At 43.8% G+C, this 20,067-nt stretch overlaps 1 protein-coding gene across 1 annotated transcript in view; it reads right to left on the reverse strand.

Moving 5' to 3' along the window:
- Positions 1–20,067, reverse strand: part of LOC123997252 (low-density lipoprotein receptor-related protein 8-like) — a 39,056-nt gene that overhangs the window by 11,563 nt on the left and 7,426 nt on the right. The window contains exons 2-9 of the mRNA XM_046301416.1: positions 19,915–20,046; positions 19,354–19,470; positions 18,036–18,407; positions 17,101–17,220; positions 16,666–16,791; positions 7,281–7,452; positions 6,923–7,138; positions 6,172–6,290 (exon numbers count right to left, since the gene is read on the reverse strand). Coding sequence (XP_046157372.1) covers positions 6,172–6,290; positions 6,923–7,138; positions 7,281–7,452; positions 16,666–16,791; positions 17,101–17,220; positions 18,036–18,407; positions 19,354–19,470; positions 19,915–20,046 — 1,374 coding nt within the window. The remainder of the gene's footprint in view (positions 1–6,171; positions 6,291–6,922; positions 7,139–7,280; positions 7,453–16,665; positions 16,792–17,100; positions 17,221–18,035; positions 18,408–19,353; positions 19,471–19,914; positions 20,047–20,067) is intronic.

Consider the following 20,067-nt stretch of genomic DNA (forward strand, 5'->3'; position numbering starts at 1 on the left):
GACCTTTTTGGACAGAGGAAAGGATTTCTCCACTGTTAAGGTCTATCTAGCTCCGTCATATAGGCTTCGACAATAACACAGTGGGGAAAAAGTCCTTGTGTCGTTTCATGAAGGGAGCGTGTCGCTTACGTCAAGTTTCCAAGCCTTTAGCTCCGTCTTGGGATCTGTCTATTGTGCTTGAGGCTATTTCACAGCAGCATTTCAAGCCGCTGGAAAGCATGGAGATGAAGGATCTCTCCTTAAAGAAGCTTTACTGGTCGCCTGAGCTCCACACACTGTCAATTCACCATTCGAGCCTACAGTTTGCCCCAGGTTTTTCCAAGGTTTCCTTGGTCCCTCCACCTTCATGCCTAAGGTCAGCGACAATTACAATTGTCTCGTCTTGATGCTTGTGGCTTTCCACCCAGCGTCCTTCACGTCTACGGAGGAAGAGCATATCCACCGTCTATGTCCAGGACACGCGTTACACATCTACTTGAATAGAACGAGAGCTTTGTGCAAGTGCGACCAACTCTGTGTCATTGGCACCTCCCTACAAGGGGAGGTGTTGAAGAATTTGTATCAATAATGACTAAATAATGCATACATTTGGCATAGAATTATTACTAACAGAAGTTATATGCTGTCTGATAAAGAATGGTTCTACATAGGCAAAGAGGAAGTGTTAATAGCTTATTTTCCATCTTCGTTTTAAATAGGGAGCCAATTTCTTTTCAGCACTTACTTCCATGTCTGATCAAACTCGTTTTCTCATGGCTCTCTTGTCCCTCTGTAGCAGACATATAGTGAGAAATATGTTTGGACAATGGAATCGCAATAAAATAACAGTATAGAATCGCAATCCATATAGAATTGTGAGAATCGCAATACACATCATATCGGCACTTAAGTATCATAATAATATCGTATCGTGAGGTCCCTGGAAATTCACAGCCCTAGTGAAAAGGGGACTAAATTGAGCTTAACGAAGCTACTGATATGTAGACTCTCACCGAGTCACCTAACGCGTAACTAAGTACCTATGGAGCAGTCTTAAATTAACATGGACTGTCAATGGCAACGTTCAACTTTTCGACATACGTGTAAATGCGGGAATAAATAACAACATATTTCTGCCCCTGCCTTGTGTTTTTCACGTCCCAGTTATCAGGGGTTGATCATAGACAAATTAAAATCAAATCAAATGAAAGTTTTTTAGTCACGTACACATATTTGCAGATATTATCACAGGTGAAGTAAAATGCTGGTGTTTCTAGCTCCAACAGTGCAGTAATAATACCTAGCAATACGCACATAATCCAGAAATTTTTAAGAAATTAAGAAAATTTGGATGTCCAGATCAGAATACGGAATATATACCCTACCAGTCAAAGGTTTAGACACATCTACTCATTCAATGGTTTTTATTTATTTGTACTATTTTGGAATCATGTAGTAACCAAAAAAGTGTTAAACAAATCAAAACATATTTTAGATTCTTCAAAGTTGCCACCCTTTGCCTTGATGACAGCTTTGCACACTCTTGGCATATTCTCTCAACCAGCTTCATGAGGAATGAGGAAATCAAGCTTTGATTATTTGAATCAGCTGTGTAGTGCTAGTGCAGCAACCAAACGGTGCACCCCTTGAGGTCCCCAGGACTGAGTTTGGAAAACCCTGGGCTAGATGATCATGCATTGTTAGATAGGCCTATAGTGGATTGATGCATGTGGCATATAATAACTATTGGAGTGCATAATTGCCATGGTGTTTACATCAAACGCAACAGCGCCAAAAAAAATAAACAATGTGGAATATAGGCAGTGTTCGACTTGGACTGGAAATAGGTGGCGGTACTGTTTATATTTAGGTGCAGGAGCTCCAAAAAAACATTTCAGCTAATATTCTATAAGAGGTGCAGGAACTCAAGCAGCATAACATTTAAGGTGTCGTACTCAGCTCTGGTAAGCTCCTGCCCAAGTCAAGCACTGAATATAGGCTACAGTTGACCACATGTCAGTCAGACACCTGCGGTGTGTGTGTGTATGTATATCTGGGTGGGTGTGTGCGTGAGTGCATGTGTGTTCAGGTGTGGTGAATCAGAGCAGGTGGTCAGTCCAGTTCAAGTGTTCAACAGTCTGATGGATTTTAGATAGAAACTGTCTCTGAGCCTGTTGGTATCAGACCTCATGCTCCGATACGTCTAACCGACCGTAAGGGAGAGAACAACTCGTGGCTGGGGTGTGTGGGGCCCTTGAAGATGCTGCGGTCTTCCTCAGGCACCGCTTCGGGTAATGTCCTGGTGATATGCAAATATAATGCTGGATTTGCATTTGTAGTCTGTGATAGTTTATAGTCCTTTGCAACCTGCGTCGCGAGTCAGCTGTCGAACATCAATTCAATTTTGAGTCTGTATGGTCTTTTTCCATCCCTAATGGATTGACGGAGCTTATACTTTCGTAACCCAGGTTCTCTGATATTATGAGTGAGATATCCCCTGTTTGCAAGGGAGCAAGGAATAAGAGGCATGCTCGAGAATGACCAGAGGGCAGGGGAGTGGCTCCTTATGAGGGGAGGAGCTCACCTCATTCGCCACTGGACTTGTTTGTCTCCGACAGATGTGTGTTTGGTTCTTCAAATTTTGATAGATTCTTATGAATCCCACTGTGAGATATCTCACTCATAATTACAGATAACCTGGGTTATGAAAATAACCTAGAGTCGTTGTAAATCCAAAAATAAAACTACATTTGGCCAACTAGTAAGCCAAAGATGGCGTAGCAGTGAAAACGTGTTTTTTCCTCTCGTGTACTTTTGTATTTTTCGTATTTTTTGTAATATATATTTCAATTTTATTTTCAAATCTCTTTTCGATTTTTAATTCGATTATACCTTCCGGTAACCTGCCTCACCCAATGTGATGCGGAATCGCTATTATTTTTCATTTTAGAACACATTCAAGAACCTCCAGAAGCTAACCAGCTAATTAGCTGCAAGCTATTTAGTCATTGTTAGCCACTGCTAGCGGCTTTTACCTTCTGCACAGATACCAGCCCTGTTTTTAGCCTGGATAATACTCGCTAGTCTACCAGTATTGGACTGTCTCTACACAACAACGCCGGATTCCTGCCGTAATACCCTGGACCACTACTTCTGATCTTCACAGCTAGCTAGGTAGCTTGCAGTTAGCTCACAGCTAGCTCACAACTGCATGTCCCCAGGCACCCTCATTTGTTGACTTCTGTGATCGAAAAAGCCTTGGTTTCATACATGTCAACATCAGAAGCCTCCTCCCTAAGTTTGTTTTACTCACTGCTTTAGCACACTCTGCCAACCCTGATGTCCTTGCTGTGTCTGAATCCTGGCTTAGGAAAGCCAACCAAAAATTCTGAGATTTCCATACCCAACTATAATATTTTCCGTCACGATAGAACTGCCAAAGAGGGAGGAGTTGCAGTCTACTGCAGAGATAGCCTGTAAAGTAATGTCATACTTTCCATACCCAAACAGTTCGAACTTCTAATTTTAAAAATGAATCTTTCCAGAAATAAGTCTCTCACTGTTGCCGCCTGCCACCGACCCCCCTCAGCTCCCAGCTGTGCCCTGGACACCATCTGTGAATTGATCGCCCCCCATCTAGCTTCAGAGTTTGTTCTGTTAGGTGACCTAAACTGGGATATGCTTAACACCCCGGTAGTCCTACAATCTAAGCTAGATGCCCTCAATCTCACCCAAATCATTAAGGAACCCACCAGGTACAACCCTAAATCTGTAAACATGGGCACCATCATAGACGTTATCCTGACCAACTGGCTCTCCAAATACACTTCTGCTGTCTTCAATCAGGATCTCAGCGATCACTACCTCATTGCCTGTATCAGCTACGGGTCCGCGGTCAAACGACCACCCCTCATAACAGTCAAAAGCTCCCTAAAACACTTCTGCGAGCAGGCCTTTCTAATCGACCTGGCCCGGGTATCCTGGAAGGATATTGACATTATCCCGTCAGTTGAGGATGCCTGGTCATTCTTTAAAAGTAACTTCCTCACCATCTTAGATAAGCATGGTCCTTCAAAAAATGCAGAACTAAGAACAGATATAGCCCTTGGTTCACTCCAGACCTGACTGCCCTCGACCAGCACAAAAACATCCTGTGGTGGACTGCAATAGCATCGAATAGTCCCCGCGATATGAAACTGTTCAGGGAAGTCAGGAACCAATACACGCAGTCAGTCAGGAAAGCAAAGGCCAGCTTTTTCAAGCAGAAATTTGCATCCTGTAGCTCTAACTCCAAAAAGTTCTGGGACACTGTAAAGTCCATGGAGAACAAGAGCACCTCCTCCTAGCTGCTCACTGTACTGAGGCTAGGTAACAGTCACCACCGATAAATCCATAAATCCAAATCAAACTGTTACAGATCTATATCCATCCTGCCCTGCCTATCTAAGGTCTTCGAAAGCCAAGTCAACAAACAGATCACTGACCATCTCGAATCCCACTGTACCTTCTCCTCTGTGCAATCTGGTTTCTGAGCTGGTCACGGGTGCACCTCAGCCACGCTCAAGGTACTAAACGATATCATAACCGCCATCGATAAAAGACAGTACTGTGCAGCCGTCTTCATCGACGTGGCCAAGGCTTTCGACTGTCAATCACCATATTCTTATCGGCAGACTCAGTAGCCTCGGTTTTTCTAATGACTGCCTTGCCTGGTTCACCAACTATTTTGCAGACAGAGTTCAGTGTGTCAAATCGGAGGGCATGTTGTCCGGTCCTCTGGCAGTCTCTATGGGGGTGCCACAGGGTTCAATTCTCGGGACGACTCTTTTCTCTATTATTATTATTATTATTATTATATCAATGATGTTGCTCTTGCTGCGGGCGATTCCCTGATCCACTTCTACGCAGACAACACCATTCTGTATACTTCTGGCCCTTCCTTGGACACTGTGCTATCTAACCTCCAAACGAGCTTCAATGCCATACAACACTCCTTCCGTGGCCTCCAACTGCTCTTAAACGCTAGTAAAACCAAATGCATGCTTTTCAACCATTCGCTGCCTGCACCCGCATGCCCGACTAGCATCACCACCCTGGATGGTTCCGACCTAGAATATGTGGACATCTATAAGTACCTAGGTGTCTGGCTAGACTGTAAACTCTCCTTCCAGACTCATATCAAACATCTCCAATCTAAAATCAAATCTCGAGTCGGCTTTCTATTTCGCAACAAAGCCTCCTTCACTCACGTCGCCAAACTTACCCTAGTAAAACTGACTATCCTACCGATCCTCGACTTCGGCGATGTCATCTACAAAATAGCTTCCAATACTCTACTCAGCAAACTGGATGCAGTTTATCACAGTGCCATCCGTTGTGTTACTAAAACACCTTATACCACCCACCACTGCGACCTGTATGCTCTAGTCGGCTGGCCCTCGCAACATATTTGGTGCCAGAGCCACTGGCTCCAGGTCATCTACAAGTCCATGCTAGGTAAAGCTCCGCCTTATCTCAGTTCACAGGTCACGATGGCAACACCCACCCGTAGCACGCGCTCCAGCAGGTGTATCTCACTGATCATCCCTAAAGCAAACACCTTATTTGGCAGCCTTTCCTTCCAGTTCTCTGCTGCCTGTGACTGGAACGAATTGCAAAAATCACTGAAGTTGGAGACTTCTATTTCCCTCACTTACTTTAAACATCTGCTATCTGAGCAGCTAACTGATCGCTGCAGCTGTACATAGTCCATCGGTAAATAACCCACCCAATTTACCTACCTCATCCACATACTGTTTTTATTTATTTACTTTTATGCTCTTTTGCACACCAGTATCTCTACCTGCACATGACCATCTGATCATTTATCCCTCCAGTGTTAATCTGCTAAATTGTAATTATTCGCCTACCTCATGCCTTTTGCACACAATGTATATAGACTCTTTTTCCCCCTTTTTTCTACTGTGTTATTGACTTGTTTATTGTTTACTCCATGTGTAACTCTGTGTTGTTGTCTGTTCACACTGCTATGCTTTATCTTGGCCAGGTCACAGTTGTAAATGAGAACCTGTTCTCAACTAGCCTACCTGGTTAAATAAAGGTGAAATAAAAAAATTAAAAAACACTTACACTCCAAGAAATATAAAACCAGTTTGGTGTAATACACATGTATAGAAGAACAGCCAAACATACCCAGAGAAATGGCGACTGGGTTCCATATGGCTGAGGTGATTAGTGGCAGCCTGCCTTCTCCATCCAGGCCAGCACGCTCGATCCTGGGGGAGCTGCCACCTTCTGCCCAGAACAAGAACCTGGGGAAACAGGAGCTCTCCATGACTACATTGGATCCGGCTTTGACATCCACATCTCTACTGGGGGCATTCAAGACAGACTTTGAACCATCTAAATTAGTGTTGATCTAAACCCTATGAAACTCTGTGCAAGCTGGAGACTGAGTGCAAATTACAAAGGCCTACTCATTTACATTTTGGGTACAGTGAACTGATAAGATTTCATTTTTTATTATAATTTTTTAAATAGGAGGCCATGTTTGAGATTGAAAACCCTTATTGAAATTTAGAACACATCTTAAAAAAACATATATTTCTTCATAGTAAAAACAAATATATATATCTAATATTTAGAATTTGATTATGTAGTTTTAATTTTCATTTTTTTATTTTACCTTTATTTAACCAGGCAAGTCAGTTAAGAACACATTCTTATTTTCAATGACGGCCTGGGAACAGTGGGTTAACTGCCTGTTCAGGGGCAGAACAACAGATATGTACCTTGTCAGCTCGGGGGTTTGAACTCGCAACCTTCCGGTTACTAGTCCAACGCTCACATTGAGTTTTTAAAATATTTTTAATTAAAGCACAATGGCCTCGGTGCATACAATAGGTCTCCACGACTAATATTGAGAACTTCCAATCCAGCCTACCCCAACAAGGGTTCCACAGCCACTCCAGTGGGCATGGCCAACCCTCCTATCAGGAGCCGTTGTGCAGAGATGTCCAGACGGGCCACATCGATGGAGTGAGTATCAGCGTTGGTCCAGTAGAGAAGCTCATGGATCCAGTCCACAGCCAGACCCAGGACAGCACCATGGCCTTTCAACAGCAGGACAGGCTCCAGGGGCTTCCCATCCATGGAGATCCTAAAGGGCACGCAGTACAAATCAAATGTATGCGAACTAACATCTAGTACCATGTCACAGTGCAAAAGAACTGTGGTCAACATTCATATTGATATTAACAAGGGCCAGATTCAGAAAGTGTTTAACTCTCTGAGATGTGTACCTGTAGATGGAGCCTTGTCCTGGCCTTGCCCAGTAGACAGTGCGGTTTGCAGTCAGGGCAGCAATTGGCCCTGGTCCCAGTAAGTGAGCAGCCATCTCCCTGTACTCCATACCGGCAGTGTTGACCTGGCGCACCCCCTCAGAACTGCTCAACACCAGCTGAGCCACGTCTCCTGCGAGTACACTCAAATCAGTCCCAGACACTCAGGACTAACAAAAATACATCAACAAGCACAATGACGGAAAGGGCAATAGTGATGAAAGTAAACAGATATGCACATCAAACGAAAAAATGTATCCTGCCCTTTCCAATATCACTTTTGTTTATTAGCTTAATCAATTTGAATTTCCAATGTCACACATTCAGTAATGCAGGGCCTAAGGTTAGGATACTCTACATGCAACAGACTGAAGACTGAACGCACACTGGCATCATTAGCAAAGAGAAAGAGGGGTGTAATCATTAGCCCAAACCGAATGTTTTGCAACAATATTTATATTGGACAAATTCAGATAGGTCCCTCCCTGTTTCGTTGGCTTCTGTTTAAAAAGGTACCGAACAGTGACCCAAGTATGAAAAATGACTGTAGCTGGTACATTGACAAAGTTGATCATAAAGTCAAATGTTTGGATTCAGGAGGCAGGCATTATTTCTAGCTTTATGCAACGTCAGGTAAAACTGGAAATGTTATACACCAATCGTAGCATCATAGAATCTTAACTAATTTAAATGAGTAACGCCTTAAAACAGTCATCACGTGCGCATCATATGGCTTTGTTTACAAACCGAAGAAAGGCGCAACTGCAGCCCGCAATTTGTGGTGTTCCTGCATGTGGGCATTCTGGCATCTGCAGGAACCCCCTTTTATACTTCTGTTGGTACATTTTAAAGCTATGACTCCAGTCCTTAGGCAAGAGGCAGGGGTGCTCCAATACAGTATATGGCAGTAATGTACCGTAATGTTTTTAGTCCCAAGTGGTACCAAGAGCGAGGTAAGAACTTAGTTTAGGAGACCAAACTGAACTATAATTTATAGCCAATGCTGTCTGGCTGTGTGTGTCTTTGCTATAAAGGATCTCAGTTGCCAATATGTAAGCACTCTCAGAGAATTCATTTATAGACACTGAATTGATCTGAGAGTCACAGGGTTGTGATGGAGCTCATATAATTAAAGATGGACTTTATGATAACTCTGACTTATGTGTGGTTTGCTCTCTCAATATTTGCAATATTTGGTAATACAGAAAATTTCAACGACGGGGGGGGTACAACTCAATATTAGGAAGGTCTACCTAATGTTTGATATTTTCAGTGTACAGTTCTAACGTTTATGATCACTGTTTGATGTAGTTACAAGACGATATGGCATCATAGCCTGGGCTGTTCTGAACAGACTTGCATGGTCTGGTGTTGGAAAACAACATTGGTTTTTAATACTGGCTGATGTAATTAACCACCAGGGGTATGAACAATGCCACCGGGGGTATGCCATATAAAAATGTGATTACATTTTTTTTATAGAAAACATTTTTAAACATTTTTTCCCCCTTCACATTTTCAAACAGGCCATTTATATTTTCCAACGAGGCCTCATTTCCCTGCCAAAAAATAAAATCATCTAGTGTTCAGCGAAATAACAACAAAATGTCAAATACAGGTAGCCTAGTCAAATAATTAACATCCAATCACATTAACCGTTACTCTCACGTGGGAAGATGGTGCCGAAGAACATGTCTGACGTTTTACATTATCACAACCAGTTGTGTTATTTTGTTATTTTTCTTGCATTTTAAGTAACTTATTTTTTTATTTATTGCGTACATAATGTTGCCGCTACCATCTCTTATGACCGAAAATAATTTCTGGACATCAGAAAAGCGATTACTCACCACGGACTGGAAGAACATTTTTCCTTTAACGAGTCCGACGAGAAGGAAAGATCCACGCTTTTTGCGTGAAAAAGAAACGCCGGAAAAGAGGCCTCAGATCAGGCATCCTTCTGAGAATCCGGAGGCGAGAGAGTAAACTCCCACTGCCTTCCATCTTCTTGCTAACGTGCCTCTACAAGGCCATATGCAAAGAAGAAAATGCTCACCAAGAAGCGGCGCTCCTAGTGGCCAGGGACATTAATGCAGGCAAACTTAAATCATTTTTACAAAATGTTTACCAGCATGTCACATGTGCAACCAGGGTTAAAAAACAATCCTAGACCACCTTTACACCACACACAGAGATGCATACAAAGCTCTCCCCACCCTCCATTTGGCAAATTTGAACATAATTCTATCCTCCTGATTCTTGCTTACAAGCAAAAACCAAAGCAGGAAGTACCAGTGACTCGCCCAATACGGAAGTGATCAGATAACGCGGATGCTACACTACAGGGCTGTTTTGATAGCACAGACTGGAATATGTTCCCGGGATTCATTCAACGGCATCGAGAAATACACCACCTTAGTCATCGGCTTCATCAATAAGTGCATCGATGACGTCGTCCCCAGTGACTGTACGTACATATCCCAACCAGAAGCAATGGATAACAGGCAACATCCGCATCGAGCTAAAGGCTTGAGCTACCGCTTTCAAGGAGTGAGAGACTAATCCGGACGCTTATAAGAAATCCTTCTATCCCGCAATGCCCGAAACATCAAACAAGCAAAGTGTCAATACAGGATTAAGATTGAATCCTACTACACCGGCTCTGACGCTCAACGGATGTGGCAGGATTTGAAAACTAGCGAGCTGCCCAGTGATGCGAGCTTACCAGACGAGCTAAATGCCTTTTATGCTTGCTTCGAGGCAAGCAACACTGAAACATGCACGAGAGCAACAGCTCTTCTGGATGACTGTCTGATAACGCTCTCGGTAGCCAATGTGAACAAAACCTTTAAACAGGCCAACATTCACAAAACCACTGGGCCAGACGGATTACCAGGACGTGTACTCAAAGCATGTACGGACCAACTGTCAAGTGTCTTCACTGACATTTTCAACCTCTCCCTGACCGAGGCTGTAATACCTACATGTTTCAAGCAGACCACCATAGTCCCTGTGCCCAGGGAAGTAAAGGTAACCTGCCGAAGTTATTACCGCCCCGTGGCACTCACATTGGTAGGCAAGAAGTGCTTTGAAAGGCTGATCATGGCTCACATCAACAGCATCCTCCAGGACACCCTAGACCCACTCCAATTCGCAAACGCCCCAACAGATCCAATCTCAATTCGCACTCCATACTGCCCTTTCCCAGCTGGACAAAAGGAACACCTATGTGAGAATGCTGTTCATTGACTACAGCTCAGCATTCAACACATAGTGCCCACAAAGCTCATCACTAAGCTAAGGACTCTGGGACTAAACACTTCCCTCTGCAACAGGATTCTGGACTTCTTGACGGGCTGCTCCCAGGTGGTAAGAGTAGGCAACATGTCTGCCACGCTGATCCTTAACACTGGAACCCCTCAGGGGTGTGTACTTAGTCCCCTCCTGTATTCCCTTTTCACCCACGACTGCGTGGCCAAACACCATCATTAAGTTTGCTGACAACACAACAGTGGTAGGCCGACAACGATGAAACAGCCCATAGGGAGGAGGTCAGAGAACTGGCAGTGTGGTGTCAGGACAATAACCTCTCCCACAATGTGTGCAAGACAAAGGAGCCGATCGTGAACGACGGGAAAAGGCAGGCCGAACAAGCCCCCATTAACATCGACTGGGCTGTAGTGGAGCAAGTCGAGAGTTTCAAGTTCCTTGGTGTCCACATCACCAACGAACTATCATGGTACAAATATACCAAGACAGTCGTGAAGAGGGCATGACAAAACCTTTTCCCCCTCAGGAGACTGAAAAGATTTGGAATGGGTCCCCAGATCCTCAAAAGGTTCTACAGCTGCACAATCGAAAGCATCCTGACCGGTTGCATCACCACCTGGTATGCAACCGGACATTACAAACAGTGTAGCTATTCCCTCCGCAAGGCAATCAAACAAGCTAAGCATCAGTATAGAGACAAAGTAGAATTGCAATTCAACGGCTCAGACACAAGAGGTATGTGGCAGGGTCTACAGTCAATCACGGATTACAAAAAGAAAACCAGCCCAGTCACGGACCAGGATGCCTTGCTCCCAGGCAGACTAAATAACTTTTTTTGCCCGCTTTGAGGACAATACAGTGCCACTGACACAGCCAGCAACCAAAACATGCGGACTCTCCTTCACTGCAGCCGAGGTGAGTAAAACATTTAAACGTGTTAACCCTCGCAAGGCTGCAGGCCCAGACGGCATCCCCAGCCGCGCCCTCAGAGCATGCGCAGACCAGCTGGCTGGTGTGTTTACGGACATATTCAATCAATCCCTATACCAGTCTGCTGTTCCCACATGCTTCAAGAAGGCCACCATTGTTCCTGTTCGCAAGAAAGCTAAAATAACTGAGCTAAGCGACTACCTTCTGTCATCATGAAGTGCTTTGAGAGACTAGTCAAGAACCATATCACCTCCACCCTACCTGACACCCTAGACCCACTCCAATTTGCTTACCGCCCAAATAGGTCCACAGACGATGCAATCTCAACCACAGCCCCCAGGTGGTGAGGGTAGGTAACAACATCTCCACCCCGCTGATCCTCAACACTGGGGCCCCACAAGGGTGCGTTCTGAGCCCTCTCCTGTACTCCCTGTTCACCCACGACTGCGTGGCCACGCACGCCTCCAACTCAATCATCAAGTTTGCAGACGACACAACAGTGGTAGGCTTGATTACCAACAACGACGAGACGGCCTACAGGGAGGAGGTGAGGGCCCTCGGAGTGTGGTGTCAGGAAAATAACCTCACACTCAACAGTGTGCAGAGGGAACACCCCCCTATCAACATCGATGGAACAGTAGTGGAGAGGGTAGTAAGTTTTAAGTTCCTCGGTGTACACATCACAGACAAACTGAATTGGTCCACCCACACAGACAGCATCGTGAAGAAGGCGCAGCAGCGCCTCTTCAACCTCAGGAGGCTGAAGAAATTCGGCTTGTCACCAAAAGCACTCACAAACTTCTACAGATGCACAATCGACAGCATCCTGGCGGGCTGTATCACCGCCTGGTACGGCAACTGCTCCGCCCATAACCGTAAGGCTCTCCAGAGGGTAGAAGTCTGCACAACGCATCACCGGGGGCAAACTACCTGCCCTCCAGGACACCTACACCACCTGATGTCACAGGAAGGCCATAAAGATCATCAAGGACAACAACCACCCGAGCCACTGCCTGTTCACCCCGCTATCGTCCAGAAGGCAGTACAGGTGCATCAAATCTGGGACCGAGAGCCTGAAAAACAGCTTCTATCTCAAGGCCATCAGACTGTTAAACATTGAGTGGCTGCTGCCAACACACTGACTGTCACGAATCCCGTTTCCTGAGTCTGTTTTTTTGCCTGTGTTCTGTCCTGGAGTGTTTTTTCCAGCGTCCTGGAACGCACCCTGTCTGGTTGCTGGGCAATGTAGCCAGTTGGGAGTTCTGATTACCCGCACCTGTATCCCATCAGCTATCTGCACACCTGGTCCTGATCATCATCTCTCCTCTTCATAAGCCCGGACCTGACATCCATTCCCTGCCGGATCGTTAGCCATGAACAGTATGTTGTGCCATAGTATCAGCCTCAAGTTGGATAGAATTTGTTTTGTTGTTTTTTACGTATTTCTTGCCTTAAACTTCCCTCCGTTTGTTCTGTCTTCAGTTACTCACCCGGATCATTTACCCCATTCCCGCCTGGTCGTCGGAGGATTCCGCTACCCCATTGGATTCCGCTACCCCACTGCCCGCTACGCCACCTGGATATATCTACCCATTCACATTCACTTGTAAATAAATACTCAACTTCTTCCTACTCTCCTTGTCCTGGTCTGCTTCTGGTTTCGATTTTGAAAGAACGTGACACTGACTCATCTCCAGCCACTTTAATAATGGGAATTGATGTAAAATATATCACTAGCCACCTTAAACAATGCTACTTAATATGTCTACATACCCTACATTATTTATCTCATATGTATACGTATATACTGTACTCTATATCATCTACTGCATCTTTATGTAATACATGTATCACTAGCCACTTTAAACTATGCCACTTTGTTTACATACTCATCTCATATGTATATACTGTTCTCGATACCAACTACTGCATCTTGCCTATGCCGCTCTGTACCATCACTCATTCATGTATCTTTATGTACATGTTCTTTATCCCTTTACACTTATGTGTATGAGGTAGTTTTGGAATTGTTAGCTAGATTACTCGTTGGTTATTACTGCATTGTCGGAACTAGAAGCACAAGCATTTCGCTACACTCGCATTAACATCTGCTAACCATGTGTATGTGACAAATACAATTTGATTTGATTTAAGGCAACTGCTCGGCATCTGACCGTAATGTGCTAACAGAGGGTAGTGAGAACGACCCAGTACATCACTGGGGCCAAGCTTCCTGCCATCCAGGACCTATATAATAGGCAGTGTCTGAGGAAAGCACCATAACATTTTCAGAGACTCCAGTCACCCAGGTTATAGACCGTTTACTCTGCTACCGCACGGCAAGTGGTGCCGGAGCGCCAAGTCTAGGACAAAAAGGCTTCTCGACAGCTTCTACCCCCAAGCTATAAGACTGCTAAACAATTCATAAAATCGCCACCGGATCATTTACATTCACCACCCCTCCCTTTTGTACACTGCTGCTACTCTCTGTTTGTTTGTTACCTATGGATAGTCACGTCACCCCCACCTACATGTACAGATTACCTCAACTAGCCTATACCCCCGCACACTGACTCAGTACCGGTGACCCCTGTATATAGCCTCGTTATTGTTATTGTGTTACTTTTTATTACTACTTTTTATTTTAGTCTATTTGGTAAATATTTTCTTATTATTGAACTGCACTGTTGGTTAAGGGCTTGTATGTAAGCATTTCAAGGTAAAGTCTACACTTCTTGTATTCGGCGCATGTGACGAATAAAGTTTGATTTGAATTCCACTAACGGTCCGTATGTGGCCAAACGTAGCTGCTGCTCATGTTGGTATCTGTACTGATGGTGCAAAAGCCATGACAGGGAGAGAGTGGAGTAGTAACGCACGTGCAAGCAGCTCTTGCTGCCAAGGGAATGCCTGACAGCTTGAAAGACGTTTTGGACACTAGTGAACATTTTTAACTTTGTTAAAGCAAGGTCCCTGAACTCATGTGTTTCTGCACTCTAATGATATGGGCAGCGACCATGTAACGCTTTTAAAACATACAGAAGTGTGCTGGTTATCAAGGGGCAAAGTATTGAGACTTTTTAAATTGAGAGATGAGCTTAAAGTTATTTAATGACCATCATTTTCACTTGTCTGACCACTTGCATGATGACGAGTTTCTCACACGACTGGCCTATCTGGGTGATGTTTTCCTCATCTGAATGATCTGAATCTAGGATTACAGGGACTCTGCAACTATATTCAATTTACAGTACAAAATTTAGGCTAGGATTAAGAAGTTGGAGCTCTTCTCTGTCTGCATTAACAAGGACAACACACAGGTTTTTCCATCATTGTATGATTTTTTTGTGTGCAAATGAACTTGTGATATAGTGAAGCACCTGAGTGAGTTGGGTGCGCAATTTCACAGGTACTTTCCCGAAACAAATGACACAAACAACTGGATTCATTATCCCTTTCTTGCCCTGCCTCCAGTCCACTTACCGATATTTGAACAAGAGAGCCTCATTGGAATTGCAACAAGAGGTTCAGTGAAAATTTTATTTAATCAGAAGCCACTGACAAATTTTGGATTGGGCTGCGCTCAGAGTATCCTGCCTTGGCAAACCGTGCTGTTAAGACACTATTGCCCTTTGGATTCTCTGCCCTCACTAGCATGAAAACTAAATACAGGCACAGACTGTGTGTGGAAAATTATTTAAGACTGACTCTCTCCAATAGAACCTAACATTCCAGAGTTATGTGCATCCTTTCAGGCACACCCTTCTCATTAACCTCTGGTGAGTTATTCACAATTTTCGATGACCAAATAATGTTTTATATGTAAAATAACTAAATAAAGAGGACAATTATAGATTATTATTATTTGTGCCCTGGTCCTATAAGAGCTCTTTTGTTACTTTCCACGAGCCGGGTTGTGACAAAAACTCACACTCATTCTTATGTTTAATACATGTAGCGTATAGTGCGTGTGGCCGGCTTACAATGATGGCAAAAAACAACATTTGAGAGTGTGCTGACCCTGGTGCTAGAGGGGGTATGCAGCTGGAGGTTGAATGTTTGAAGGGGTACGGGACTATAAAAGTTTGGGAACCACTGCACTAGAGCAATGAAAAGCTCCATCATTAATTACTCTGATGATCACAACAACAAAAAAGCTGTTTGCTCAAGCCCTCTGTCCCGAACACATTCAGCAGGTCAGGTATGTGTTGAGATACTTGTAAGTCATTGACATTCATATAAAATCCTGTATAGAAATTGTCAAGTGGTGCAAATTCCACACATCGGGCAGTAGGGATGGCGACATTGTTATCTGTCTAAAGTAAATTTGACAACATCATAATGATGATGATGACAAAGTTTCTTCCTACAAATGATCTGCCTACTTTAGCAACATCATCAGAATACCAAGACAATATAGTGTAATTTACACAAAGCAATCAGCAGCCCCCGTTATGACTGGGCACGACCTTCGGGAGTCACTGGCTGAGATGTCTTTAGAACGTTCATAACAATGGCGTGATGCGGCCGAGTGACGGAGGTGCAACCTTCCCATGAATACATTTGGATTCGAATACTGGCTGTAAATATGTAATTATTCTTCCCATTCACTAGATTAGAGCTACAGAAAGCTCTATCATTAATTAATTACTCTGATGATCACAAAAATAAAATGCTGTTCGCTCAACAAAAAAAAACTTGTTCAAGCCTCTATCCCGCACACATTTAGAAGGTCAGGTTTGTGTTGAGATACTTGTAGTAAATCATTGACATTCATAGAAAATCCTGTCAGGTAAAGCCAGCTGTCAAGTGGTGTAAATTCCCCCACCTTGGGCGGGTGGGTTGATAAAGAATTGCGCTGGCTTACATTGTGACAGGAAAATATTTGAACATTTAATGTACCTAAATCCTGGTGGGAAAAAAGCATACCATTGTGTGTGTGGGTGTACTCTGTTATTCATATTCTTACAATACATTTTCCAACAAAAACAGTAACATTGTCAAAAAATGTTATCTGCCCTACCCATTTGATGTTTCAACTATCTCAGAACTTAAAGTAGCCACGTCAATCATATCAGTGTGAACAAAAATCCAAACGTTGTGAGCAAACATATGCTAATAGGTACTTGCTGTATTTTGCCCTCACCTTTAGCCTTACACTCCCCTGTCCTTGGGCTCATCAGGTAGCCCTCATGGCAGTCGCAGGAGAAAGTCCCGTTGACATGTACACATAGCTGATTGCAGACGTCAGAGTCGAGACACATGTCGATTTCTGAGAAAAAAAAGGGGGTATTTCTTTATTATTTCAAGAGGATATTTCTGACTGGAAAACATTCACTTTTCACTCTCATTGCGTTGCATTGGTGTTCTGTCACATACTCTGAATTGGAATCTACCATAAATGTAATTTGAGTCATCAAATCAACCAATTATCACAGATTCATTGTAGTGTGCTGGTGTGACCAAAGACTTGGGCTATTCGTTTTCCTGACCACATGACCTGGGACCGCCTGTTGGTCTCGCATGACACAGTCCATAAACATCTTGGCCCTATCAATGTCTCTCAAAAGAGGCCACTCACCCTCACACTGGGAGTCATGCACCAGCCTCATACCAGCAGGGCAGTCACAGAGGAAGCCCATCGGCTGGTCCACACACAGGTGAGAACAGCCACCATTGTTCACCAGACACTCATCCTGATCTACACAGAGAAAGAGATACAGGGTCAGTGACAGGGAAGAGTGAATACAGGACCAAGACAGTTCAATGGAACATTGCATAATCATTCTGTAGCATAGTCGGAAACAAGTTGGAGAACATTTGCCCATTGTCATTTCTTACGTAATGTGCCTGCATCATTGAAATAAGTCAACCAATACTGTGTGCCTTTAAAATGTCAATATTTTAGCCAAACATGGTGTACCATGCCAAACAAAACAGAAGGCATAGACACAAAGATATTATTGTGATAAGGGACATTACCTATCCAAACAATGTGACACTATATAGGCTATCAGGGAATCAATTACAGGATACGAAACAAAGCTAGTTTTAGTGCAGAGATCCAAAATATATTATATAAAATTCCAGAATGTTTTGCCAGTTTCTTGGAGCAACATTAAGCCTACTCCTGGACTAAAAAGCATGTTCAGTAGAAAATTGAAAGTGCTTTTCAGTCGAGTGCTAGACTTAGTCAGTGTCCGGAACATAGGCCCTTAGTTATAGAATATCAATAGCATTACATTCTTAGGGCCAATATATTTTTCAATATAGTTTAATTCTGTTTGGATTCCGTGATTCTGTCCGCATCACAGAGTTTATAGGGCCCTAAAGTAGGCTACAACTTGAGAGGTTAAGCTATTTTGCCCTCTGCTCGTCTATAAAGATGAGAACAGCCGTGCATGGTTGTGTTCAAATTAGACAAGTCCAAGTGGTCCGCGTTTCAGTCCATACTCTTCCATTTTCTGCCTAAAGATCGAGATGTAATGTGAAAAAGTGACAAACGTTCTCTCTCACCACAGTCATCCTCATCCCTCGCGTCAGCACAGTCAGGCGAGTGGTCACATCTCCAGGAGTGAGGCATACACTGGCCGTCCCCACAACTGAACTCAGCGATTGAGCAGGTGTGAGGGGCAGGGCGCTGGCCGGAGGGACAAGCGCCAGCGCCCTCGTCCTGCCCGTCTGGGCAATCGGGCCGACCGTCGCACAGCTTGGCCCTGGCAACGCAGCTCCCTGTCCTCTCACAGAGGAAGAAGTCGGCTGTACAGTTCTGACAGGAGGCCTCGTCACTGCCGTCGCCACAGTCGTCGGTGCCATCACAACGGAAGCGGAGGGATACACATCGGCTACTGCTGCAGGCAAACTCATCCTTCTTACAGTGGCGCAAACCTGGGAAAGGTGAGAGCCCATAGAGAGGAATTAGTAGTCATGTACTTTCAATAAAGGGGTATAATTCCTAAGCTTTCAAATGCAAAGTTTGCACCTATTATTATTATTATTATTATCGTAAACTAGGATAGAATGAACCTTAAAAATGTCCTAAAGGGGGAAATTGTCTAAGAAATAGAAAGACTGTACATTACACACTCAATAACATGATGCATACATTGTACGTTACCTGAGTCATACATATTCTACACGTCTCGTACGACCACATACATATTGCACACTGCCCTTACACATTCGGTCATTGGTGTACTAACACAGCTCAGCTTTACTTATTGCTGTTTAGGTCTTTTTATTCTGTAAACCTGGATTTGCTGGTTACTGTTATGCTTTAATCCCTCTGGAATTTAAAGGGGCAATCTGCAGTTGCTTCATCCATTGTTGGACTAGTGAATTAAAGAAATGTACCCATTGGTTATTGAAGAATATAACTTAAATGCCTCCTGACCTTTGTTCAACTGTCATACCCCAAAATATAAGCTAGATTCACTCCAATGTTTGTAAACAAAATAGATGTAAACAAACCCTATATAGCCTCAAAACATGGCTAAAATGATATATTTTAAATCCTGGATGGTCAGTCCTTGCATCCATAGAATTTGAAAGTGGTTACATTTCTCCAGCCCTATCCCTCAACTTTTTACAGAAACGGGTGGGGAGTTAAATTTGTTATTGCTTCAACTGCTGATTGCCGCTTTAAGCAAAGTTAGCATTTGTGCAAAGGCTTAGTGAATGTGGCCCATTGTGTTTAGGATTATGAAAGAGCCTGTGAGGAAATCGGATGGATAAAGAAATGTGCACTTCACACACTGATGTTCAGAGCAATTTGTTCCATGTGTTACTTGAGCCCAACCCACATGGCAGGTATCATCTTTCCCATAGCTCTTACCACAGGTGTCTTCTAACTCGTCAGAGCCGTCACGGCAGTCCGGAGTGTTGTCACAGAGAACACTCTGGGCAACGCAGCCTCCATCTTTACACAGAAACCCTGGGCAGGTCTGCTCCCCTGAAACACAGCCAAAATGAAATTCTCTTTTCACAAATGACAAAATTGTTATATGCAATTAATCCCTTATATCAATACATTTTACGTACATGTGATCTGGATCATATTCATAGTGCACTGTAGCAAAAACAGCATTTCTTATAGGACATGTTCAAGCAGTCGCTCCCCGTTTGATAATTTTCTTATATTTGGTGTCTAGTGAACACAACCCAGAGTACACAATGATAACACAGATGTACATACTACAGTATGGTCAAACAGATCCAATTTCACAACTGATATGGCCAAGTATGAAAATCAGCAAAATCAAAGACTTTAGACTCTGACATCCCTGCTACTGGAACCTCTCAAGTTAGTACAGGTACATCCCTCTGTACTGGGGAATTCAGCCTCTCTATGATCCACTGGACTTTGACCAGGGAAAACCCCTCCACTGTCACTCACTGCAGCAGAGTTCATCACTGCCATCCTCACAGTCTCTGTCTCTGTCACACACCCAGAGGCCGGGAATGCACTTCCCGTTTCTGCACTTGAACTGGGACTGTTCACAGGTCGGCAGGGTGTTCCCTATAATGCCTACAAATGGAGAGATGAATT

The sequence above is a fragment of the Oncorhynchus gorbuscha genome, linkage group LG15 (genome assembly GCF_021184085.1).
Source record: "Oncorhynchus gorbuscha isolate QuinsamMale2020 ecotype Even-year linkage group LG15, OgorEven_v1.0, whole genome shotgun sequence".
In the NCBI taxonomy this organism is placed as follows: Eukaryota; Metazoa; Chordata; class Actinopteri; order Salmoniformes; family Salmonidae; genus Oncorhynchus; species Oncorhynchus gorbuscha.